The 27,119-nt window shown below is 46.3% G+C and overlaps 1 protein-coding gene across 10 annotated transcripts in view; it reads right to left on the reverse strand.

Annotated features, from left to right (window-relative positions):
• The window catches only part of Tmem241 (transmembrane protein 241), a 193,313-nt gene that overhangs the window by 72,362 nt on the left and 93,832 nt on the right, over positions 1 to 27,119 (reverse strand). For 8 of the 10 annotated variants that reach the window (XR_005881672.1, XR_005881671.1, XM_040757836.1 and 5 more), the window contains one exon: positions 10,647 to 10,711. Coding sequence is in view for 8 of the 10 variants with exons in the window: in XM_040757836.1 (XP_040613770.1) it covers positions 10,647 to 10,711 (65 nt within the window). In the remaining 2 variants the exon portion in view is untranslated. Of the gene's footprint in view, positions 1 to 105; positions 2,740 to 9,382; positions 9,408 to 10,646; positions 10,712 to 27,119 lie in introns of those variants that run through there. The other 2 variants (XM_040757838.1, XM_040757839.1) reach the window with 2 other exon arrangements.

The following is a 27,119-nucleotide window of genomic DNA, read 5'->3' on the forward strand; positions in this document are numbered from 1 at the left end:
AAACCAAGGTGCAGCAGCAACAACAACCCTAAGAATTCCTAGGGGCAGCATCAGCCATTTCTACAGTTCTCCCCTGTTGGGTTGAAAAAAGGAAAAACAGACAAATTACCAAGAAAATAAATGGTCTATTTTTCTTTCGAGTCATAGTAGTTTAATACATGATCACACAGAACCTTGCCTCTCTCAATAGAAAGCATATTATTTGTGCAATCAGAAAACCCACCCTGGCTTTGAAATGGAGTTAGAGTCAGGTATGGTGGTTTATTTCCAGCATAGGGAGGCAGAGGCAGTCTAGTTCAAGGCTAGCCTGGTCTACACTTCCAGTAGGGCTACCTAACAGAGACCCTGCCTCAACAAACAAACAGACAACGGGTGCTGCAGTGGTGGAGAGCCCCTGTCTCACCCCTGGGTCCCCTGAACACTCACAGCTGAGCGTGAGGATGGGGGCATTAAAGGTGGCCACTATACCTTAATGAGCCCAGAGCACAGATGGGAGCTGGGGACAGCGGTCGGTGTACTGAAGGGGCAACTGGCCCTCTGCCTCACCCATCATCACAGTTGCAAGCACTCAAGAATAAAACATGGTACTCTGGAATGTGCTTTCAGTAAGGGTTTCCATCCGCCCAGCTAGATGGGGCTGGGGTTGAGTGCTGAGTGGTTGGAGGCGAGGACTCTCCATCCGTTTACATGACACTTAGAGGGACAGGCACAGGATTACATGGGGGATGGGGTTGTGGGAATTTAAAAAAAGGAAAATTCTCTATTTGATCTACGGGGTATAACTACATACTTCCTAGCTGCTACACTAGATGAAAAACAAAAGTGAGTTCTGGACTGGAGAGGCGCTCAGCAGGTAAGAGCAGGTAATACATCCTCTTGCAGAGGTCCAGACTCTGTCTCCAGCACCCACTGCTGGCAACTTACAACTCCAGGGGATCCAAAATTCTCTTCCGGCCTCCTAGGAGCACCTGAACTCATTGTGCACATACTTAGAAACATACACATAGTTTAAAATAAAAATGGTTTTTAAAAGTTAAGTTGCAGGGTTGGTAAGTATGAGGCCAGCCTGGTCTACAGAGTGAGTTCCAGGACACGCAGGGCTACACAGAGAAATCCTGACTTGAAACACGCCCCAAAAGAAAGAAAAGAAGAAAGAGCACTTGTTATTCCTGCAGAGCACACGGTTCAGTTCCCAGCACCCACATGGCAGCTCACCACATCTGTACCTCCAGTTTTTGTGGAGGTCTGACTCCCTCTTCTGACTTTCACAGGTACCAAGCATAGACATGGTGCACAGTACTCATCAGCTAACAGAACAAATAAATCTTAAACAAACTCTAAGAAAGAATTACAGACTACATAAGCATGAAGTCTTGGGACATTTTTACCTGAAATGACAAGCAGAGACCAGAACAAGATGAACTGAAGATTCTCACACACTGAATACATAAATCTATCCTATTGTTTCATTTTCTTTGTTTCCCAACAAGCTGGGGTAAAAAAAAATTCAGCAATACGAGCTGACTTCACTCTCCCTGGATCTGAGCCTGGGACAGGGGTTATTCCCACAGCCAGTGGGTCTCTTCCAATGACACGGGTCTCCTAGACTTCATGGCTGGCCAAGTGACCTCAGAATGACACTTGCCAGAATCAAGTATCTGTAAAATCACTGAGGAGAAATATCTAGACTGAAGCACTGGTTTCTTAAGTGACTATTGTGTACATTTCTCTAGTGGTAAGGTGTGGGACTTTATTTCTATTATTAATCTGGTGTGAGAGATAAAATCCACCACTCAATGCCTTGAGATCCCACCTGAGATATGAAGGAATTACATACATTAAAGAACTTACGGAACAAAAGCTAGGCAGTGCATGTCTGCAGGCTCCGCACTCTGGAGGCAGAGCAGAAGGTGAGAGGTTTTAGACCACCCAGGCTAGAGCAGATGATGAGGGAGGCCTTAAGACCCATCAGGGCTATGGTACTTAAAAGGCTTCAAGTAATCGATTAGTCACCAGCTTCACCTAACGGTGGTCAAGAACCAACAGAATTCACCCCATCCTGACAAATTCACAAGAACCAAGAGAAACTGAGAAGCTGGGAATAAATCAACATGGTCTAAAGGTCTTTGCTGGGGTCCCACTTGGTCCCGAACCCCTGCTCAGTCCCCACACCTGCCCTGCCCGCCCAGCTCTCAGGAGCATGTCTTGGTCTCTGTGGGTAGGCACGGGCTCAGGTAACCCAGAAAAATCAAGGGGTAGAAGAGACTCCAAGATGTAAAGACACAACACTCCACCAAAATCTGCAAAAGATTCCATGGGACTGTGACCTCAACCATAAAACAGTATCTGGTGAGAGGCCTGGAATCCAGAGGCTGCAGCCCATCCAGATGACACAGCCATCCCATTAAGATCCTCCGCTTCCCGACTCGGCAGGACCGGTGCAGCGGCAAAGGTCCAGCGGGGAAGATGTAAGATGTAAGATGTAAGATGGACGGACTCTTTCTCTTCAGCGGTGCAGAGGCCCCTGAGCGACCCTGCCCTAAGCAACGAGAAAGCGGGGTATTTGAGTTCAGCTTGGTCTCACTGCAGTGTGTTCTTTCTATGTCTCTCAAGAGGGAGGCCAGGGTGCTGCGTTCTCAGCCAGCAGGCTGCACGTTTCCTCTCCTTGCCCATCTTCATCAGGAACTCCTCCGCTCTGAGAAAACCAGCAGGGCCTCACCAAGTCCGCCAAGCAGGAAGCTGCGAACAGTAGCAGATGGGTTAGCTTTCCTCACCCCGTGGCCTACCAAAGCTGCCTGGCACCCATAAACACCAAGGAAGGGCGATGTAGCCCACAGCTACCAGCCCAGGCTAGCCCAGGTATAGCCCAGAAACCATCATGCCACTAAAGGAGGGAGTGCCACTTAAAGGGGTGGGTAAAGGGTCTGGGAAGCTGCCTCAGGGAAAGGGACGTGTCCCGCTTATCCTAAACAGTCAACACTCTGAAGGGAAAACATGAGGAGGAAGCAAGGCAGAAGAAGGTCCCATGACCCCTTAGGTGGCTCTGGATAGAGGGATTGTGGGATATGAAATTACAGAGACACACAACCTCACATTAGGAGGGGTGTGGCTTCTGAGCTTAGACTAACAGAACAGTTACAGGTGAGCACAGACGTGGGAATCGCGAACTTCCCACCAGCACGGAAATGCAGCGGCGACTCGAGAACTAAGACATGAGAACGGCAGCCGGGAAAGAGTGAATATTTGACTGTAATTTAAAACAGTCAACGGTCTCTCCTCTTCTATTTTAAACTTCTTGGTAGACAACTGGTGTCTGTTGCTCTTCTGGAGGCCGGGCTGGGCCACTGCCAAGGGATTATGACGGTGGGACCCGTCAGTGGCAGACTTTTTCAGGGGTGCCTGCCAACGTTCAGTGACACCCTTTCTTCCCGTCCTCTCTATCCACCCACCCCGTACCCCAGTTCTCTAATGCAAACTCAGCACACAGACAGTCATCATGGTGCCTTTATACTTCTGGCGTGTCTGGGACATTGAGTATAAGAAACACATGCATTGCCTTCACAGTGAAAACCTGTGATGGTGACACACGGGGAATCTACCACTTCGCACTTGCAGCACAAGAATGAACTAAGTATCAGAATGTAAAAGAAATAAACTTAGAACCACACAGACAGGAGTTCCGATTTATCCAGCCTTTGTTTCCCTACCTGGTCCATGGGAGCTGACCACACCTAACCATCTGAAGCCACCCAACTCTGAGCTTGGTGATAATGGACTACCAATAGCACATGGCTATTCTCTGACCAGATGAGCTCCTGCAGCAGCAATCCCTGCCTCGGTGGTGGTATGCTGGCTGCCCATCCTCTGTGGAAGACATCTAATGAAGGACATGTCATGCTGCACAGGTGAGTGGCTACGTCACTGAACTCTCTCTATGGACCTCTTCCTTGGGGGAGACGCAGAGGCAGCTCCAGGGACTGACCAAGACATGCACCTCCTCACCCTGCCCCAGAAGCTATACCTCACAATGAGTCTGCTCTGCAGGCAAGAGAAAAACCAAGTCTACTCCTTTACCACCTTAGAGCCTGGGAAAATTCCTCTCGCTCTGGGTTAGCACATAGGAGTACTGGCCAAGGAGCCAGGCACAGAGCTATGAGCATGGGGTTGTTCCTCTACAAGGTGAACGATAGAGATGGAGTAGACATTCCAAGTGGGAATGTATGTCCCTCTCTCCTGCAGACACCATCACAAATAGTGAGACAAAAATCAATCAATCCTATTTAATTCACAGGAGTACAGCTGGCTTGGGGTCTTAGGAGCCACGTATACCTATGAAGACTTTTGCAATCACTGCCATAGGACCGCTTTTGAGCAGTATGGCCCAAGTTTAGAAGGCCATACATAGGAATACCTCTCTGTGGAGATGGGGAACTTGCTTGGCTCTAGTCTAGTTTGGGACTCTAGGAGCTGACTCAGTCACCTGTTCTCTTTGCCCCCACGAAAAGCCCTGTTTCTTCATGTGAAGCAGCTCTGCTGTTCTTCCCATTCAAGAACACACGTGGTACCTCATGGCCCTGGGCAAGCACACAGGCACGGCAACCCGAGAGGAAGGCTGCACAGCTCTGTTGGGGGACAATTTCATCTTGAACACTTCCCTAATCCTCCTTAATCACGGGGAGTGGACCAGGGCGCTGCTGGCCCTCGGCCAGCTGTTCCCTCACGGCCCGGGAACAATGCCCGAGTCTCATAACCTTGCTTTCATCCCTTTGGTGGAGGGACTTTGTGAAGCGCCCAAGGAGCTTAGTGAATGGTAAGATGAAAACAAACCTTGTTTCATTTACTGTGAAGAGAGCCAAGAGGTGGACTTTGATGTTGTTTTCTAACCAGCAGGAGCAGTTCACACGGGGTCCTGGAGTCTTAAGAGCATTAGAACTATTTAAGTCAAAGCTTGAAGCTTGAGTGAACTGTTTGCAAACCGTGTAATCCCCAACACTCCTGAAATGGACACACTTCACTGGGGGAGGCATAAACCTCAGGCTGCAGAGCACACGTGGCCAGAGACACCCACTCTAAGTGTCTCTTCAGAGCGTTATTTCAGGGCCTCGCCAGCTCTTCTTCTGAGGGTATCAAAGGCCTTGTCTCACCTTACATCATTATTATGGCTGCCTGGCTAACTCCTTACGAACTCAAGAGACAGATGATATTTTCCCTCAGATGAAGACTCAGCGCACGTGCGCATGCACACACACACACACACACACACACACACACACACACACACACACACACACACACACACACGGAATGACCAAATTGTTAAACGTGTCCCCATCTCCCATCTATATTCCAACTACTTGGGTTTTATTCCATTCTACCCCACTAAAATGTATGTTGCTAACATTTCATTCCCATGCAGAATGAAGTTCACAATCTGATAAAGTATGATATACATGAAAGATAATGGACAACTACTTTATCTTTTGTTGTTGATATTTTTTATAACATCTGATGTAGCCTGAACTTAAACTCACTATGCAGGCAAGAATATCCCACACCCAATTGGTGCTAGGGATGGAACCCAGGGTTTTTCGTGAGTTTAGGTAGGCACTTCACCAACTGAGCTATATCCCTAGCCCCAAATAATACCTTTTAAAATGAGATGCCAACATTCTATTCAAACAGGAAACTGGTATGTTTCATTCACTGTAGTCTTAAAGGGACTTAGCAGATACTAGAACATTTTCCTCTTGCTCCTATATTCATTTTCTGTTTACTAAGACTTGAGTAGTCTCCAGGAAGGGGCCCTAAAATCACAGAGAGGATAGCTTGACTCAAAGATAATTGAAAATCTTTCTTTCTTTTTAAACAAGGTTTCTCTGTGTACCACTGGCTGTCCTGGAACTCACTCTGTAGACCAGACTGGCCTGGAACTTACAGAGACCCACCTGCCGCTGCCTCTGGAGCAGCTGGGATTAAAAGCTTGTGCCACCACCAGCTGACTGAAAGTCTTTTTATTTATTCTGGGTCTCAATATGTATCCCAAGCTGGTCTCAAATTAGAACTCCTCCTGCCTCGGCTTCCTGAGTGTTGGAATTTTGCATATAATGTTACACCCAGCTCTTTACAATCATTTTCTAAAGATCCTTGATATTCGTGAGGTTTGTACTGGGATAAGGTCTGGGTGGGTTGTCATGGTTGGTGGCCTGTGATGGATGGATGGCAGGCGGGGTGAATGATGGGTGAAGAGTTGTCATGGATTCCTCAGAAGGAAGAAGATTCATGGTGGCCATTCCCCAGAGCCTTACACTGGATTATTCCAATGAGCACTGCACACATCTGGGTGCAGGAGGGAGGGAAAAGCCTACACATCTGGTTGTCACACAGAGCCACTTTGAAAGCCACATCCAGGGGGCTGGGCGATGCTGCCAAGGATTTAAGCCGATTCAGATCCCTAATCAGGAGATGAGCAAATTCTGTAAGATCTTGTTGAAAAGTCAGATAGCATTCTCTCCGCTCATTTGCAAGAACATTGAGACTGGTGATTCTGTCTCCAGGCAATACTGTCAAATGCCTCAAAGACATTTTCATTACAAATGAGAGGCCTACTAGCATCCAGTCAGGTTTGCTACTTGGCATCCAATAAGGCACAGGATGGTACCCACAACAAGGAATAATCTGGCCACAAACACCAATAGTGCCAAGAGTGAAAGACCTGACTTTATTTTTATATTATATTTATATATCTATTTTTGTATGTGTGGAGTATGAGTGCATGCATGCTATGGCACACATGTGACTATCAGGGACAATTTGTGGCAACTGGAACAAGCTCAGACCGTTGGGTTCAGAGACAGGCACCGTTATCTACCAAACTGTCTTGCCAACCCAGAAATCTTACTTTAGATGGCCTAACCTGACCACCTAAAATGCTGCCCTCCCAAGAGAAAAGACAAGCCAGTTCAGGCATAGCTGTGACCGTGCTCATCAGAGAGAACTTTCCAGGCCAGTGTCTGGAGCATCTGTGAGCATCGTCCCAACACAAACTCACAGCAGTCTCCATTTTCAAAGGAATATGGAAACCTGGATTTATAGGAGGAAATCACCTAATTTTTAAATGCTGCTGATTAATTTGAAATTTGAAATCAATCAAAACATAAGAAGCGATAACTATACAGGAAAATATAGTAGTTCTAAAACATTAGAAAAAAAATCCAAGACCTGCAACCCCTACCGTTTGTGACTTTTGATTAGTTTAATTCACCAGGGCACAAAGACCAGACACTCCCATCTGGAACTCGTGAGCTGTGGCATTTGGCCATGAACCAACAACCTGGGTAAGTGTTAGAAGTTGGGGTTACAGCTTGACACACTCCTCCTGGTTGTTCACTTTGTGGTTGGAAAATTCTTTGAGGCCGAAAAACCATCCCTAACATCGAGAGTTGTAAAGCCCAGGAATTCCCAAAGTCAAGGTCCTTTGCAACAGACAAGCATGCCACTTCCTTGATTTGGGCCCAAATGGCCTCTCTTTCCATTTTGTCAGAGCATAACCTCAGTTCCACACATGTAAAATTGTCACTAGTCTACCTCGGCATTTCCTCACGACAGAGAGCCGTATCGCTCTGATTTCTCTCCCTCAACTCAGCACCTGGGTTTCTTTGGTTCATTTTGAAATTCTATACAAAACGTGGAGGCATGTGTATAAAAAAGAAAAATACTGTCGAGAACTTAGGCTAGCACCATGTATGGAAAGATAAACATCTAGGCCAGTTTCCTGTGTCACCTTTGTGGGTCTTGCTGACAAGGCTTTGCCAGTGCTCAAGATAGTTCTGCAAGTTTGGGGGGCTTGGGACACACTGAGGCCTGGGTTTGAGATACAGTATGATCTACTCATGTCTATAAAACCCTGGGGAAAATCGTTTAAATGCCTCAGGACAGGACACAGAGATTTGGGACTAGCAACATGGCTCAGTGGGTAAAAGAGCCTGCTCCTAAGCCTAAGGACCTGAGTTCAAGCCATGGAACTCACTAGAAAGGAGGACCAACTCTTGAAGTTGTCCTCAGACCACCACATAAATGCTGGGGTGCACACATGCATTTGGACACACACACACATGTACATAATACACACACACACATAATGCATACTTACATAACACACACATACAAGGCATGTGTCTTCCTCCCCACTGTTACTGTCATTCGGTCGCAGGACAGAAAGAGTAAGTGTGGGGTTAGCTGTGTGGCCTAGAGCCCATTTTTACCCTAGTATCTTACAGCCAGAACCTCTAGTCCTGTGTGTCCTAGACGAGAGAGGCTGAGTCCTCTCCTATCCTACCGCCTAGCTAAGCCCTTCCCACCGGCATCAGATCCGGTATGAGGCGGGTCAAGGCTTGCCTTCGGAGCATGCCTGTCCTCTCACTTAAATCTTCATGTCCACAGCACATTCAGTAACTACCACCCTGTCCATCGCATAAAACATTTGGTTTTGTTTTCCCTCGAATATTCATTGAGAATTACTATCTCACACTTCTTTAGTATCTTCCCCTTGTGCTACATACAACACTCCGTAAAATCTTTTTTGTTTGTGGTTTTTCTCAAGACAGAGATTCACTATGTGCTCCTGGCTGTCCTGGAACTCACTCTGTAGATCAGACTGGCCTCAAACTCACAGAGACCCACCTTGCTCTACCTCCCAAGTGCTGGGATTAAAGGCCACTATGCCTAGCAACGCTCAGTAAGCATTTTAGCCAACAGAATCATAGCTGTAGTATTAAAATCTAACATTCCTGGGGCTGGGACAGAGCAGGAGGGTAATGAAAGACATGTCTTCATTGGGGAGTGGGGGGTTCATGGTGAGGGAGAAACCTAGTGCCAGGGAAACTCCCAGAAACCCACAGATGACCCCAGCTAAGACTCCTAGCAATAGTGGAGATGGCCCCTAAACTGGCCATCTACTGTAATCAGATTGGTGGCCACCGTAGAGAGCCTTCATCCAATAACTGATGGAAGCAAATGCAGAGATTCACAGCCAAGCACTGTACTGAGCTCTGGGAGTCTTGTTGAAGAGAGGGAGGAAGGACTGTATGAGCTGGGAGGTCAAGATCATGACAGGAAAACCCAGAGACAGCTAGCTGACCTGAGTAGTGGGAGCTCTTGGACTTTGGACCAACAACTAGGGAGCTTTCATAAGACCAGCATAGGCCCTCTGCATGTAGGTGACAGTTGTGTAGCTTGGTCTGTTTGTGGGGTCCATAGCAGGACCTGTCCCTGATGCTTGAGCTGGCTTTTGGGAACCCATTCCCCATTCTGGGATGCCTCACCCAGCCTTGATGCAGGGGGAGGAGCTTGGTCCTGTCTCGACTTGATGTACCATGCTTTGTTGACTCCCATGGGAGGCCTGCCCCTTTCTGAATAGAGACAGAAGGGGGAGAAGAGAAGAGGGAGAAGAAAATGCAGTTGGGATGTAAAATAAATAAAAAATTTAATAAACAAAAATGTAATATAAAAAAACCTAACATCACCTACACAGCTCAGGGAACAACATGGAGAAGGAGTGAAAAGAAATGTGACATGAATTAACTGTAGCTACAGATGCCTGAACAAAGTCAGCTCCACCAAGACAAGGATGGTCAGCACTGCAGCCAGCAGTGCCAACTGGACTCATAGCTTATAAAACAGGGTAAGTGGGAGACAGCATGAGGCAGGGAAGGGAACTCCAAAGAAATGGGAGGGGCGAGTTGAGGGCAGGTATGATCAAGATCCATTATACATATGGATGAAATTGTGGAAGAATAAATAAAACATAGCTGAAAATCTAAAATGATGAAGAATTTGTCCTAAACACAATCTGCTGACATTTTGAGTATGCCAAGTCCGTCCCTAAAGGAGTAAGTACTGTCTCACCCAGGAACTCTGTCTACTGTCCAACCACCACCATGCTGTCTCACCCAGGAACTCTCTCTACTGTCCAACAATCACCATGCTGTCTCATCCAGGAACTCTCTCTACTGTCCAACCACCACCATGCTGTCTCTGTGAATGGATGTTTTGAATGTATGTGTGTGTACATGGCAACCAACCATTCCCTCCTTAGACAACAAGGGATCAATGGTGGCCACTCAGAGATAGATGAGTGGCTAAAAGGCATTCTGATGATATGATGAACTGAGATTAGTTAGGCATGGAATCTTCAGTTGTTGAAATTATATCAGGTCATATAATATATAAGAACATACTGTATAAGTGTACAATCTTATACACTATACTGTATGTCATAGAAGTTGTGTAAGAGCGCACTCTTATGAATGTAAACTCACACTCGTAACAGTTGGAAGATAAAGAAGCAGGCTTGCTTTTTCGTACCTGTCACCAGCATTTGAGAGACTGAGGCCAGAGGATTAATGCAGACTCGAGGTCTACCTGGGCTACATTGTGACATGTAGGTTAGAGGAGAGTGCTTGCCTAGCACATGAGGCACAGTGTTAGCCCTAGGACTGCAAGCAGGCAATCAGTCAATGACTAAAGAAAACAGGGAAGGCTTTACTAGCATGAAACTTTTCTTAGGATGGAGACATCTACCCACAGACATTTGAGTAGAAATCAGTATTGTGATGAATGTGCATCTTTTCTCTCTGCAGAGAACTCACCATCCCACAGTTGCACTGGTCAGGATCACATCAAACAGCAACAGTGACAAGCCAGCAGTGATGACCTGCAGACCAAAAAAAAAAAAATATGCCATCAGAGCAGCAGGAGTCTCGGAGACTCCCGGACATTTCTCCCAAGCTTTAAAAAGGACTGTCTCTGACACTGGCCACCCCTGCCCATAGGTCCTTTGCATTTAGTGTGGCCTCTGAATGAAAGCACGATGTGGAAAATGTTATGTCTTATAGTCTGTTAGAATCCCCAAAGAAGAATTTAGTTTTTAAACTGCTCAGAAGAGGGGTTGCAGTGTCAAACTCACAGAGAGACTGTATCAACACTATTCCTCTTGTCTCAATGCATAGAATCCAGCTCGAGTGTTATGATGATCACAGACCAATGCTCAGATCCCCAGGGGAAACACTTACCTATCCATACAGTGGCATTTATCTTGCCCCTTCAATACCCTAGTCTTTCTAGATTGTGACACACATTCTAAGAAACCAAATGCTTCACGGGGGAAGAGAACAGCTCAATCACTAATTATCTCAATCACAGAGGACAAGGTAGAGGGAAAAGGTTAGTCCTACACCTTTTAAGAAATTACAGAAGACTCAGGAATGGTAGCCCTGGCGTTCAGACCCCAGAGAGTGCCTCAGAACACACTGAGTCTTGAAATGAATGTGAACCAATGCCCCAACTCTGTTCACACTTGGAATGCCCGTGTTAAGACAAAGTTGTATCCAGAATTGTGCACTCTGCAGGCCAGAGCCACTTCTCTGAGGAAGGTAACCCTAAGGACCCGCTTTCTTGCTGAGAGCCATTCAAGCTGGGAGTCCTCAGAAACCTCTTCTACTCCTCCACATCACCCCTGCATTCCCCACCCCGTCAAGGGGTTGTCCTGCACTGTCCCAGAGGCCTTTCCAGGTGTCCCACCTGGGAACAAGGCAGCAAGAAGATGGCCAGGAATGGGTTTAATAAGCCCCTCCTCATGCATTACCTTTCCTTCTCTTCTCTCCTCTTTCCTGCCCCCCCTTCATTTTCTCCCTTTCCCCTTCTCCCTGTGTGTACACAGGCACTCGTGTGTTATAGCATGCATGTACAGGTCAGAGGACAACTTCATGTGTTGGCCCTCACCTTCTTCCTTGTTAGAGGCAGAATTTCTTGCTCACCAATGCATATACCAGGACAACCTACCCCATCAGCTTCTGGAGATTCTCCTGTCTCCTATTTTACTATAGAAGAGCTAGGGTTATATGTGCCTGCTGCCATATATGGCTCCCTTTAGGGTCTGGGAATCTGGTCCTCATGTGTGAATCACTTTTCATTCACCATCTTAAGAGACAAGTCTGTTCCTCAAACCCAGAACCTTTAGAAACTAAGATTGTGAACTGTTGTAGAATATTATTTTAAGATGTGTTGCATTTGTTTATGCTGTGGAGCATTTGTTTAGTGATGGAAAGATGTGTTGCATTCTTTTATGGTGCATTTGTTTAATTCTGTGAAGCTGTGTTACCTTGCCTGTCTAAAACACAAGATTGGTCTAATAAAAAGCTGAACAGCCAATAGCAAGGCAAGAGAAATGATAGGCAGGGCTGGCAGGGAGAGAGAATATGTAGGAGGAGAAATCTAGGAAGAGATCAAAGAACAAGAAAAGGAGGAGAGGACAAAAGGGCCAGCCACTCAGCCACCCAGTCACCCAACCAGACATGGAATAAGAAATGAAGAAAGGTATACATAAATAGAGAAAAATAAAGGCCCAGAGGCAAAAGATAGACAGGATAATCTAAGAAAAACTGGCTAGAAACAAGACAAGCTAAGGCCAGGCATTCATAACTAAGAATAAATGTCTCTGAGTATTTATTGAGAGTGGGATGACAGACTCCCAAAAGAGTAAAAAAGTTCAAAACAAAACAACAACAGTGACTCTTTGTGGTTATCTCTGTCTTCTTTGAAAACTTTCTATCTGCCTTTATTGATTTGCAGCAAACACTTTGGCTATACAAGACTCTATATTGTCTACAGTGACATCAACACCAAGGTAGAGGAAAAGGAAAAGGATAATGGCTCCCTCCCTCCTCCCTCCTCTTTAGTTTGTGAAAGAGTCCCTGTAGCTTAGGCTGCCTTTGATCTTGAGATCCTCCTAGCCAGCCTCCTGAGGACTAAGACTGAAGGTGTGTGCCACCATCCTTAGGCTTATTGTCAACTTAACATTTGATATGGGTCTCTATATGTGTGGTCCAAATTCAAAACTGAGCTATCTTGCAGGGAGATGTCTGAGTTTGGAAATGAGGCATGTTACCTACACAAATGTGTTTATCACCTCATTTTCCAATAAAGGACAAAGCTGATGACAGTAAAGGCTAGCCCTAACCTGGAGCCCCTGAATGCAATGGCCTTTAAGGACCACTGTCTCATCACGCCTTCTATTTCTACCTACCAGAAGCATTTCATTTGCACTTTTCCCCAAATGTGGTGATATATTATTCATGATGTATTGAAGCTTGCCTGTGGGTTCAGAAAGCAAAGCTAGCCACAAGCCATAGAGGTCAGTCAATGGTGATACACACCTTTAATCCCAGCAGCCATACTAGCAAACCATAAAGCCAGGCAGTAGTGGCATACATCTTTAATCCCAGGACTCATAAGACAGGCAGATGGATCTCTTTGACCAAGGCCACATTGAGCTACATGAAAGTGGTCCGGTCCTAAAGAGAAACAGCTCACACAAAGGTGATCTCAGCACTTGGGATCGCATGCCTTTAATCCCAGGCTTTGAGAGGTATAAAAGGAAGAGGCAGCAGTCTAGCATTGCAGTCTGAGGATTCGTGGAGCTAGCCAGGACACCCTTTCAGTCTTGGTAGAGACAGGATTGCCATTTCAGCTGGGTAGAGGTAAGATCTACTGGCTTGGCTGCTTTGCCTCTCCACTCTCAGCTTGTAGCTTGAACCCCAGTATCTGTCTCTGGGTTATAATTAATCACGTTATATCAAAATATAGTTCATCAAGGTTTCCCCATTTATCTGTTTGGAGAAAGATTATTTTATACTGTGTGTCTGCTTCCACTCCATTCCTTTCTAATTTTGCTTTTATCGCCATTTTCTCTGTATCTGTTTTTATTCCACAGTCTTGAAAAAATTAACTATCCTGATAGTCCCTCTTTTATTTCAAAACATTTATTGTTTCCTGGCACGGTGTCAACTGGGACGTGTTTCTTGGAAGTGACAGGGGGAACGTTTGCAATCTACAATGGCTGTGGGCTGAACTGAGGTGCACTGAAGAACCCCACTGTGACTGTGGGAACCCAGCTCACGTCTTTCTACGTTCACCACTGACTGCATCTCATTCTTCCTTCAAAAAACGTACATTTATTTACTGAGTGTGTGTGTGCGTGTGTGTGTGTGTGTGTGTGCGCGCGCGCGCGCACGCGTGTGCGTGCATCACAGTGCGCATGTAAAGGACATGGTTCTCTCCTTTCAGCATGTGGGTTCTGGGATCTGAACTCAGGTGGCCACGTTTGGCAGCAGTGGCCCTGTCCTCTGAGTCATCTCTCTGGTCCTCCTTCACTCGTCTTTATCAGCTCTTGAAGGCTTCTCTTGCCCATCTTCTCTGCCTGCTCTCTGTGGTTCTTCGTGTGACTTAGTCATGACTCAGAAAAGGGAGGTGTCGCTTCTCAGGGACTATTCTCCACCAGGCCTGTGCCTCTGCACCTGCACGCAGTTTTGGAGCTGAGCAGGAATCCCGTCTGTCAGGACTCAGGCAGCTGGCTTGACTATGCCTGTGAACGGTGCCTTTTGCCAAGAAAAATACTGCTTAAAAATTTCAAACCAGTCTTTACTTGAAAATCAGTTTGGTCTAACAGCCATGCTGGTAACTCTGCCTCCGCTCCTTCTTGGAAATGTTTGTGCAACCTCCCACCTTCCTCTTAGGCCACGCTTTCCAGCTCTCCCGAAGTTTCCCCTTTTAATAAGCAGGCTGCTGACGGTTGTGACATGCGTTGACGTGTTATAAATCAGTGTGGCTTGCTTCTGTCGAGACTGCAGTCATGTGCTCGCCTGGCTGGGCTACTGTGGGGCTGAGCAGCTGCTTTTCCATCTACCCCATGAGAACCGCCATGGTTCTGGGTTTCACGCTCCCTTTCCTTCTGTCACTAGTCCCAGGGAGGGCAATGTCTCAGTAAGGTACATGCTGGCAGCCCGCCCGCCCGCCCAGGAAATGGCTCCTAAAGTCTGACCTGTCCATGTCTGAGGGTCAAATTCATGTCTGCTCAATGTGAAAGGTTTCTGTAAACAAGGGCTGCTCACTCCTAATCCCACGCATGAGGAAGGAAAAGCCAGTGGCTGGGTGTTCCAGGCTAGAATATGAAAATGGCTCATGTATAGCACTTGGGGGCAATACCCAAGCAGTAGAAGGACCTCCCTGGCTAACAGGTAGAGGGACTATGACTCAGAGATGCTGTGTGACTTGCCCCAGGGATTTTGAGGCTTGTGGCAGTGCAACAGAAACAAAGCCTTGTCTCCTAGCCCAACCTCCTCTCATAGCCAGGAACTCAAGAAAGGGACACACAAGCTACGTGTGGCTTTAAGAGCCACTGGAAGGTTGGGGAGATAGCTAAGGTGATAAGGCACTTGCCTCATAAGCATGGCCCCAGAATCGATGTAAAAGGCTGGCATGGTGGCAGATGCTGGTAAACCCAGTGGTCTCGAGACAGGCAAACACCTGGAGCTCACAGGCCTGCTCGCCTACGTGGTGAGTTCCAGGCCAATAAGAGATTGTATCTCAAACAAATAGTAGAAAAGCACTTGCGAAATGATACCTGCGGTTGTTCTCAGACCTACACACAAGCATACAACACACGATAGCACCCACAAACACATATGCACACACAGGAGCCACAGAAAGCAAATCTCATGTTTGCATATGTCCACGTTTCTAGTGACATCATTCACAACAGGGAGAATTACGGGCAACCAAATGTATCCATTGAACGACGATCGGGTAAAGAACCTAACTCACAATGGAACATCACTCAGCTTTTAAAAGGAGGAAATCCAATGCATATTTAAACAGGGATGTTAGGCCAAGTGCAATCTGTAGGAGTGAACCCCACAAAGCTATCCGCCCAACAGGGCGGGGTCAAGGTAGAGATAAAAGGAAGTGAAAGGAAAAGGGGCTTCCCTTTTTCTCCTGGAAGCCAGCCACGCTTCTAACTCCTGGTCTGTGCGACTCTCTCTCTCTCTCTGATAAATAAATATATTGTTTTCCCTATATAGCTTCAAGTATCGTTATAGCAATCAGATTCCAATCATGTACATTATCTAGTCATAAAACTCATGGAGGCAGAGAGGAGAATGGCAGTTGCCATGGCCTAGATGAACCCAGAATGGAGGGTTATTATTGAATGGGTATAGAATTTCGGTTTGGGAAGAAGAACAATTATTGAGAGAGACAGTAGTGAGGGTCACACAACGGTATAAATCCACTTAATGCTCCTGGACTATCTGTTTGTAGTTGCTTGAATAAGAATAGCTCCACAGCCTCATATGTTTGAATGTTTCATTACTAGAGAGTGGCACTATTTGAAAGGGTTAGAAGAATTGGGAGTGTGGTCTTGGAGGAAGTACGTCACTTTGAGGTTTCAAAAGTCCATGCAAAGCCCAGAGTCTCTTTCTCAGCCTGCATATCAGGTTGTAGCTCTCAGCTACTGCTAAGTGCCATGGCTGTTGCCATGCTCCCCATCATGATGATAGTGGACTAACTTCCTGAAACTGCAGACAAGTAAGAGTTGCCTTGGTTCTGGTGTCTCTCTACAGCAATAGAGCAATGACTAGGACACCACTCAAGAATGGTTAAGGTGCTGGACACACGGCTCAGCGGTCGAAGCGTTGACTGTGCAAATGCGAGGACTTGAGTTCAGATCCCCAGAATCCGTGTAAGTGCCAGGTGGACATACCATCCTGCCTGTAATTCCATACAAAATGTGGAGACAGTATCCCCAGAACAAGCTGGCTGGCAAGACCAGTTTTGAGGTCAACTGCGAGACCTCACTTCCATGAACAGAGTATGATCCCCAGCATTGGCCTTGACTCTACATGCTCAGGCACACACACACACACACATGAACAATGGAAAGAAAAAGAAAGGCTAAGATAGGAAAGCTTATATTTAATCAGAGAGACAACAGAGAATTTCGCTGCTGACTCCCCAAGGCCAACAGATCATGGAGCAGTCCTGCTACCAGGGACAACAGGTACAGACTGCCTTGCCCTCCTCTATTGTTTGCTAAGCAGTTGTGATAAAGCATTGATTCTGACGATTGCTGTACCAGGGGCATCGTGAATGTCTTAACCTTTTTTTCTACTATAACAGAACACCTGTGTAATTTACAAAAAACAGGGATTGAGATGGGTATGGTGGCACATGCCTGCAATCTTAGCACATGGTAGGTGAAGACAAGCAAGACCTATTTTTTAACATTTAGTTATTTGCAGGAGGGACATGTGCCATGGTTCACGAGTTGACTCTCTCCTTCCACTGTGTGTGTTTTAGGAATTGAACTCAGGTTATCAGTCTTAGAAGCAAGGTTTGCTTAGTTTTGTGTTTTGTTTTGTTTTGTTTGAGACAGGGTTTCTCTGTGTAGACCTGGCTGTCCTGGAACTTGCTTTGTAGACCAGGCTGGCCTTGAACCCACAGAGCTCCACCTGCCTCTGCCTTCTGAGTGCTGGAATTAAAGACGGTGCCTGCAGAAGCAAGCACCTTTATCATCACTGAGTTGGTTTTGACTGTTAGCTGATACAATACCTAGACCAGGTTAGCCTATGGGCGTGTCTGTGGGGTGTTATCTTATGTTAATTAAGGTAGGAAAACCTGCCCACTGTTGGGACACCATTCCCTGGTCAAGACGTGGAAAAGAGTAGGCATGCATTCATTCTTCTCTGTTCTTGACTGTGGATGCAATGTGGCCAGCTATCTCAAGACATCTGTGCTTCCTCACGGGACTAGAAATTGAGCTATTGTAATCCTTGCTCCTCTAAGATGCTTTTGTCAAGCATTTTGTCACACCAATAGGAAATGAAACTAAGACATCCTCTGAGCTCTCTCATTAGTTCCCCATGACCCTGTCATAAAAATCTAAAACTAAGGCCAGAGAGCTGGCCTAGTGGATAAAGCACCTGCTGTGAAAGACCAGAGTTCAGATCCCACAGCCCGTGCGAAAGGCAGGCAAACACGGTGGCCACCTGTAATCCTAGCATTTTGTGAGTAAAGATGGAGATCCTTGGGGCAGACTAGTTAACTAAGCAAGCCAGAATTGATGAGCACGAGGCTCAGCAGGAGACCCTGACTGAATAAATGGGGATGACTAAGGAAGACACTCAGTATCCGCCTCTGACCTCCATGTGCACACATGTGCACACAAGCATGCATGTACACATTCATGTACACCACTCACATACACACTTGTAAATAAAACACAAACCCCTCACACAAAACCCAGAGCAGAGACCTGTTTGGGTCACAGTGGGCCTGGAGGTTAAGAGGCTCAAGAATGTGACAATGGCATCTAAAGTGGCCTCCCCGCTATGCCATGATGTCAGGAAAGAGCAATGAAGACCCAGCAAAGAAACTGAGTCTAATTCAACCTTTTTCTCAAGAGTCCAAGATAATCAACCCAACTCCAGGAGAACAGCATCGTCTATGAGGGAAAGCCTTGCGAGCTCATTGTCCGTTTTCACTGCTGCAAAGACATTAAATTTCTATTATTTTATTCTTACATGGTGTCTCCCCAGGCTACCGGTTCACAGAATGGGATGCAGCACTGACTGTAGAGCTACCTCACTTCCCCTCCTACTGCTCCACACTTCCTCTGTCCCCCAACCCCAAGAGCCTGCTTGGCTCTGGCAGTCCTGACCTCTTGACTGAACTTACAGAAGGGCACAACACCTGAGTTCTAACTTTGACCTGCTATTTGGCTGTCAGTTTGACTACATCTGAAATTAAAATCCAAATGTGGAGGGTACACCAGTGAGGATTTTTTTTTACTTAATTTGAACTAGGAAGATCCATTTCTAATCCGATCTTGAGGTGAGATGACACACGCCTTTAATCTGGATCTTGGGGGGAAGGGGAGATGATACACCTTTAATCTGGGCCACACCTTCTGCTCCAAGCCTATATAAGGGCATGGGAGAGGACAGCTTTTGAGCTTTGTCTGCTTGTCCTAGCCTTGTTAGCAAGCACACTCCACACTCCTTTGCTGGAATTAGAGCCTTCTTCCAGCATCTACTGGAGACAAGCGGAGTCATCCGGCTTTGTGGACTGAGCAGTTCCTGGATTTCTGTTCATAGCCAGTCATTGCTGGGCTAGCTGGACCACAGCCTGTAAGTCTGTGTATAAAGAGGTTCATTCTGTAAGTTCTGTTACTCTAAAGAACTTTTACTAATACACCTGGATTTCTGACTCTATGTCCTACCTGCCTTTTTCAGAGGTAATGAAACTCTTATGCCCCAATTGGACACCATGCATGATTCCCAACTAGCTATATCTCCTGGCCTGCTTTGCTGTATGGAGAATCTCCCAAATTACGCTATCTCCCCAATCTCCTTGCCCTGGAGTATAGGCCTCATGTCCAGGGACTAGGTAAGTTGTCACATGTTCCATATTGAATAGTTGGTCTCCAGTTACACAAAGCAATCTTTTCACCTGAGCAACTGGTTCCTGTGCCATTCACTCCACAGCTATGATTAGAATAAAGCTTCCAATGTTCTTGAGCTGAGGGAGTCCAGAGGTTAAGGACCCTACTGAAGTAACCTTACTCTGGGGTCTTCCCACCTTTTCAACACCCCAACCATCTTTCATGCAATAATATCGCCCAGGTTATAACAAAAGAACCTCAAATAAACGACATCTTCCTCCAAAAGTGTCAGCAAAGCATCTGCGCTTTTGAGGACTCGTGAAGTGGCTGAGGTTGCCCTGGTGGAAGGCTTCCAGCTACTCACAATCTGTCATCTTGAAGACTAAGAAATGCTCATCAATACCAATTGCTGTTGCCACTTTTAAAAAGCAGTTTTAGAGATACAGGCTTTCCCAAAGAATCTTCTCAGATGCACATGTGCCTGAGCCCTGAGTAACAAGCACTCCGCCCCCACAGGCACAGCCCATGCCAGCAGCATGAACTACGCCCCCCACAGGCGCAGCCCACGCCAGCAGCAGCAGGGCTCAATGGAACCAGCAGCGTCAAGCTTTGATCTCTCAAGCTTTGTTGATGGCTATCATAACATCTGTGTTATTTAAACAAATTTTGCTATTTAAAGAGGATCAGGTTTGTTTTCCAAACATTCATTTCAAACCTAAGGTGGGGTGAGGGGAGGAAAGATCAGTGGGGACTTGCCAGACAGTGAGGAACTTGGGGGCATGCTGGAAACCAGAGTTCCGGTCTGCTGTGACTTAGATGCTCTTGACCATGCCGCTCCAACTGTCCTGGAACTCACTATGTAGGCCAGACTGGCCTTGAACTCACACAGATCAGCCACTTCTGCCTCCTGAGTGCTGGGGTTAAAGGGACGTGATATTGTAGCCAGCTGTCATGACTCTTAGGAAAAAAATAGGCACCATTGCCTGCTTCTGCCCCAGACATCTCTCTTATGTGGCTATAGTTCCCAGACAGTTTCTGAGTGTCACACCACTCTTTCAGCAGCAAGCCCTCCCTGCTGGAGTCACTTCACAGGCCTGCCCACACAATTCCTGCTCACCTCCCAATAGTCCATCCCTAGAAAGTCTTTCCTTAGCCCCCACGCATTTATCACTTTCTTCTCTGGGTTCCCATGGTCCCTTGCCACCACACATGCCAAACTCTACTCAAACATATGGTCTGGTCTCTCTAAGCCGTGTGTATGCTAATCAGCAATGTGTGCTTGAGGGATAACAACAGATCTGCATGGGATGGATGCCACATGAGTTTCATATGACTACATTAGGTCATCAGAACTGGGAAGATAGTCTGAAGTCACAACACTGATCACTTAAAATCCTTCACAGATGTGGGTTAACTGGAACCAAGGTCTTACTAAGATACCTCCTGCCCTCACTGATAGTTATCTCCAGCATTGGGGGTAGGAAGGGCTCCTCAGAAAGAATTGAGATGAATTAAGATCAACCTGGTGCCAACTCAAACAGGAAAGGTTCTAATGGCATCCTGGACCAAGTGTGCCTTCAGAAGCTGCAGAATCTCACTGTTGAACTTCATGAGTGGAAATCAGAGAACATTTCTTAAAGGATGGCATGTTAGATTCTCACAGATGGACAGACAGAACAAGAGATATCTGTTTCTTCTTTCCATGTGTATGTGCATATGCATGCATGCGTGCATGCGTGCGTGCGTGCGTGCGTGCGTGCGTGCGTGTGTGTGTGTGTGTGTGTGTGTGTGTGTAGGCCAGAGATTGAAGTCATGAATTTTCCTCAACCACTCTTTCACCTTATTCTTTGAGGCAGGGTCTCTCAATCAAACAGAGCTACCCAGCATAGCCAGTCGCTGGACAATTTGTTCTTGAGATCCTGCCTCTGCCTTCTGAGGCCAGAAATACAGGTGAACTGCCACGATCACCCAGCATATGTGGGGATCCAACGCTTGTCCTCTTGCCGTGTGGCAAATGCATTAATGCCAGAGCCATCACCCCAGCTCCAAAGTGAAGTTCCAGACAAGCTGCACCGGTACCACCTGGGAGCTTGCAGGACCCCACACCTACAGAACAGCCCTGGAACGGATGCTCGGGGGATGGTATGCACACTCAGAATGGGAGTCTGCTCCACACCTTCAGTGCCAGCAGCAAGACTACTTCTTCTAGATGCTCTGTCACACCTCCAGCGACCAGTGAGCAGCTGCAGGAAGTGAGTCTTCCACCTGCCCAGGTCCATGGCAGACAGCCCTGGATCTGCACTGCTGACTCACACAGGAATGCCCCAAATCTAGCCTAGTTTCTAAGCTCAAGTGGAAATCTAATATGATATTAATAGCTTGGCGGGCAGTGGTGGTGCACACCTTTATTCCCAGCACTTTGGAGGCAGAGGCAGGTGAATTTCTGAGTTCAAGATCAGCCTGGTCTATAAAGAGAATTCTGGGACAGCCAGGGCTACAAAGAGAAACCCTGTCTCAAAAAAAAAAAAAAAACCACCACCACCACTAATAATAATAATAAATTGTAAAAGAACTTAAGATCAGGCTTTTTGGCTCCCCAAACCCAAACCCAAGGAATTTCATGCTCTCCAGATGGAAAGCATGGCTGAGACTAGAAACTTTGCTTGACAGCCTTTATATTCAAATTACTATTCACCCCCGTGGTTTATTACTATGACAAGCATAATCACTAATGAGCAACAACTCTCAATAACCTTCAGACGTGACTATTAATACTACTTGATATTGCTCATTAAAACATATGGACTGTTCATTTTGCCAGCCTTATGACCATAGTGGTGCTGAGAACACAGATGAACAGAAAAAAAGGTTAAGTCCACACTAAGGAAAGACAATTTTAATGTAGAGAATTTTTTCAAACACCTGTATTTTATGAGACAAGAAATACAAGAGCAGAAATAGGGAAATGTGATAGGAATTCAGGTTGAAGTAAGGAATGCAAGGAGGAATAAAATGTCAGATAACCAGGCTCTCGGGGGCATATCCTTGGTCTCAGGAGATCCCTACTCCAGCCCTGTGGTGGAGGGAAGTGAGCCCACCTTACAGATGAACAAACTGGGGTCCTGTTCAGAGCACAGTGTCTCCCAGGGTCCTGGGCCAAGCTCCCTCTTCTTACAGCAGCAAGCTGACCCTTCACAGTGTCCTTGTTTAACTCTTAAAGTGTCACTGTGCCTTGGCAGTTCTCAATTTTTGTTAGATATATGAAGTATCTTATGGGAAGTCCAAAAACAAACAAACAAAAAACAAGAACAAAACAGAAAAATGAAACCTCAGTGTGCCCTGTCCTATTCCACTGGACTTTTGTTGTTGTTTTTTCAAGACAGAGTTTCTTCCCATAGCCCTGGCTGTCCTGGAACTCACTCTGTAGACCAGACTGGCCTCGAGCTCACAGAGATCCATCTCTGCTGCCTCCCGAGTGCTGGGATATCATCAGTACTGTCCCTAGCATCACTGTGGGCTCACTCACCACACCCTTTATGTTCTCTCCATGATGTACGAGGGCTCCAATTTCTTCTCATCTTTGTTATTATCTGTGGCTCTGAAGTATCTTGAACTTGTGTTTTTCTGTTGGTTAATGATGCTCAGCACTGTCTCATTGGCTTATGGCCCATTTGTTCATCCTCCATGGAGACCTGCCTATTTAGATTCTTGGCCCATTTTAAAGATCGGAGTTGTCTTGCACTACTGAGGCATAAGAGTTACTTACACATTCTAGATTTTTTAATTTTTAATTGTGCTCATGTGTGTGGAGGGGAGGGGGTACCCGAGTTCAGTGCTGCAGAGGCCAGAAGACAGCATCAGAGTCTTCAGAGCTGGAGCTGCAGGCAGTTGTGAGTTATTCTGGATGGACAATGGGAACTGAACTTGGGTCCTCTGTGAGGGCAGTGGGCACTATCGGTCACTGCACCATTTCCTCAGCCCCACTCACTATCTAAGTGCAGGTCCCATGTCAGACATAGGATTCGTCGGGGAATATCTTTCAGATCAAAGTCTTTAATTTTGACAGACCTCACATGAGCTGCTATTCTTGCTTGTGCTTTTGGTCTCATAGCCACATTTTAAGTAATAAGGAATTCTAAGTCACTGTTTCATCCAACCTCTTAATTAACATAATCCACACATACCAAAGTTATTACAAGTTCCTTTTGTAGAGTTATTCTCCATGTGTTCTTTGGATATACAATATGAGCTTTCTAAATTATACACTGTCACCTGTTATTTATGACTGTCCAGTGTGATATTAGGGAATTAGCCAATAGGTTCTATCCTAGGAATCCCTTTGTTACTTTGGAGAAATCTGATTAGGATATTCAATGAACATGAGACTCTAGAACACCTCAAACAGTGTGTCTCCAAGTATTCTCATAGTAATTTTGGAAAGATTGGTAACCACTTCTTTGAAGTAGGGACAGAGGAATGGAGCAGGAGATGACCCACCCTGTCCCTGTACTATATTGGGTAATGTTACTTCTTTGTCTATTATGCTCATGGTTTCCATTAAAATGTCAGCTTAGCCCAAAGCTGTTTCTTCAGTTTGAAGCAATTCCTTTCTTCTTTCCTCCCTTTTTCCTTTCTTTTCTCCCTTTTGTGGTGCTGGATGTTGAAACTAGGGCCTTTACATGCTAGGCCAGTACTCCACCGCTATGCTACAATACTGCTAATCCAGGTGTGGAACACCTATGGCTCTGTCTCTGTTGTTACTAGGCACACTTAACAACTTACTGCCCCCCCCCCGTCTTTGCTGTGAATGTTCTTTGTGAAATACATGGCCTCCAGGAAGCATTTCCTCCTCCAGGGGATGGGCTCCAGGACATCAGGGATGGGGATGGGGTGGGGGCATGGATGGACTGAGATGGGATGCAGCTCTGGTGAGTTGGTCCTCTCTTTTACCTTGTTCCTTGAAGATGGATCACCAGGCTTGGTTTAGGAGCTTGGTGAGTCTCTAGCTCCTCGTTCATGAAAGGTCTACCTTCTGGAGGTTCTGAACTTGACCATTTAAGACTCCCATCTCATCCCAGCCCACCCCATCCAAACTCTGACAACTATCTAAACCCATTGAACATTTATTGCAGGTACATTATTCTAGAAGGATTCTGTCCCACAATACTATGGGTTTTTCCTTTGCCTTTCTAGGCTAGGCCACATTCTCCATGCTGCCTCAGAATTTGGCAAACATCTCAAGAAAGCTGGACTTGCCTTTACCGCTCCTCCAGTTTCCAACCCTCCAATAAATCCACTGTCAGTCAAAAGGTCTACTAGTTTCTCCTTCCCTGAGAATCTGGCCTCTTGAACCAAACAATATCTGTAGCTCACATCCAGAGACAGCACATACCTTCCCTCTAGCCTGCCCCTACCACAGAGACAGCAGTTTGTTGTACTGCATACACCTGCGGAGGGCTCTTCCCTCTCTGCAAACATATTTCATAAATCCTTATTGTTTTCATAGCTTTTCAGCTGCCTTAAACAACACACACAAGCAACTTCTTTCCTTCCTGGTTGTTTCTGTTACAATGTACAAAAGTCTAGTCTGAAGTAAAAGTTTCCCCTTTATTATATACAAGGGAAAACAGGGTCAGTGAGATATGATCTAAAGACTACTGGCTTTCAACCCAGGCTTGGCCAACCACTATTCCCCTGCAGTCACTTGATGCCATGCTGAGGCGAGGTGGAAGAGCTGTGTGGGAACTCTCCCAAACAATCTTACAAACTCATCACCACAGCATTAACCCTATTTTTTCTAGTGTTTTATGTACAGCAGCCTGGAGCAAAAGAACTGTCTCGAGGGCACAGTTGCTCACTTGAGGCACACGTGAGCAGTGGTGATTGCTCTGGAAGTGTGGAGAAAAGCAGCATTAGTTCCCTTTGTACTCCAGCCTCTACCTCTGGTACAGACTCTCCTGCCTTCACAGCTATCCTTCATTGCTGTCCCAGTTTACTGCAGAGGGGAGAAGTGTTCCTGACTGTGCGTCCACGGGGCTCATTATCCTAGTCAGTTTACTGCAGAGGGGAGAAGTGTTCCTGACTGTGTGTCCACGGGGCTCATTATCCTAGTCAGTGGGATTGCGGAGAGTTAAAGGCAGGATGCGTGGTCTCTTTCTTCTCTGGAAGCCACATAATAAAATCTCTTGGCTCTTGGGAACGAGGATGGAAAAGCTGCTTCATCTCATGCAGGGAACGCAAGGCCTGGTGTCTCACAGCTGGGCTAGAATGCCTCCTGTGTCCAACCCTACCTTGATTCCCATCTGCCTACTGTTCCTGCACATGTCTCCTCTTGATCTACAGTCAACATGGAAGGAGAGGGAAGCAGAATTCAGGCAGCAAAACCTTAATCAAGACACTTCTTCCTCCCCTCTCCCTCCTCCTTTCTTTCCCTGTCCTCCTTCCTACCCAATATTTGGCAACAAATGCAGGATCCTGACCGTAGCAGGCAATGCTCTACCACAGTTACACCCCAGCCTTAACCCTTGACCATAGCAGGCAATGCTCTACCACAGAGTTACACCCCAGCCCTAAGACCTTGACCATAGCAGGCAATGCTCTACCGCACAGTTGCACCCCAGCCCTAAGACCTTGACCATAGCAGGCAATGCTCTACCGCACAGTTGCACCCCAGCCCTAACCCTTGACCATAGCAGGCAATGTTCTACCGCACAGTTGCACCCCAGCCCTCACCCTTGAGCTCTCTACCTCAATCACAGCTTCTCTCCTGAACTGCAATCCTCCTGGGATAGATTGCAAGACATGTGTTAGCTCTTCCTTGGGGAGGAGTCCAACATTTTTCAAGGCCATATTGATATCACTGTCTACTGAACTGATGTTCCGTCAACCGTTTGGAGTGTTTCTTCCCTCTTGGGTGTGCTGCTTTGGCTCATCCTATGATGGGTCAAAAACAGGTCGACTGTGTGTTACTATAATTTTCTTTACAGAAAGGGGTTATGAATTGACTACATACTGCTTCTTTGCCAAGTTAGTATAAAAAGCTACTAACCTGGATCTGTTTCATTTTTTGTTTTGTGGTCCTGAAGATTGAACCCAGAGCCTTGTTCACATAGGCAAGCATTCTACTACTAAGCTATATTCCCATCTAGCCACTCTGATAAATGTAAAGCACCCAACTGTATAAGACAAAGGGAGAATCTGGAGCCATCCTGATCTCCCCTCAAACTGCATTCTGGGACAGCCTGGTGTCCCAGCTTGGTTCCTCAGACTCATACCTTCCAATTTCATGGCTTCAGTTTACTCAGGAAATGGCCCTCGGACTGTCACTTACTTGCAGAATGGTGGACTTCTGCCAGATACTTTTTAAAACTCTGTCCTGTGGATCAAAGGTTCTAGCAATCACACGGAGTCCAGGAGTACTCTGCTGCTGGAGATGAAGGGCCCATGGCCAAGGTGACTTTATTTTTAAGTTGTTTTGATTCAATCAAAGGGTAGATCTAATCTCTGCAGACTGTTTTTAGAAATGAGGTAAATTTACACTCAAAGTCCTAAATAAAAATACAGCATTCTTGCCCAAGGCCATAACAACTATTTCATCTGCTTCTGATACATGACTTCAATTCATATTCCTTGTTATACTTCACCATAACAGAGGGGAAATAATAGACATGCCAAAATGTGTCCATACCGGAGTCCAACCCTTCCTTGCTGTGTTCAAAAGTAGGAAATACAGTGTCTGTTGGGTGAAGCCTTTGCTGCTTTTGACCACCTCCTTCCTTTAGCCAGAAATTCCCTAGGAAGTACTGACTTGGAGAAATGACCCACGCCTGACAGCATACAGTACCCC

This window comes from Mesocricetus auratus, unplaced genomic scaffold, assembly GCF_017639785.1.
Source record: "Mesocricetus auratus isolate SY011 unplaced genomic scaffold, BCM_Maur_2.0 Super-Scaffold_100015, whole genome shotgun sequence".
In the NCBI taxonomy this organism is placed as follows: Eukaryota; Metazoa; Chordata; class Mammalia; order Rodentia; family Cricetidae; genus Mesocricetus; species Mesocricetus auratus.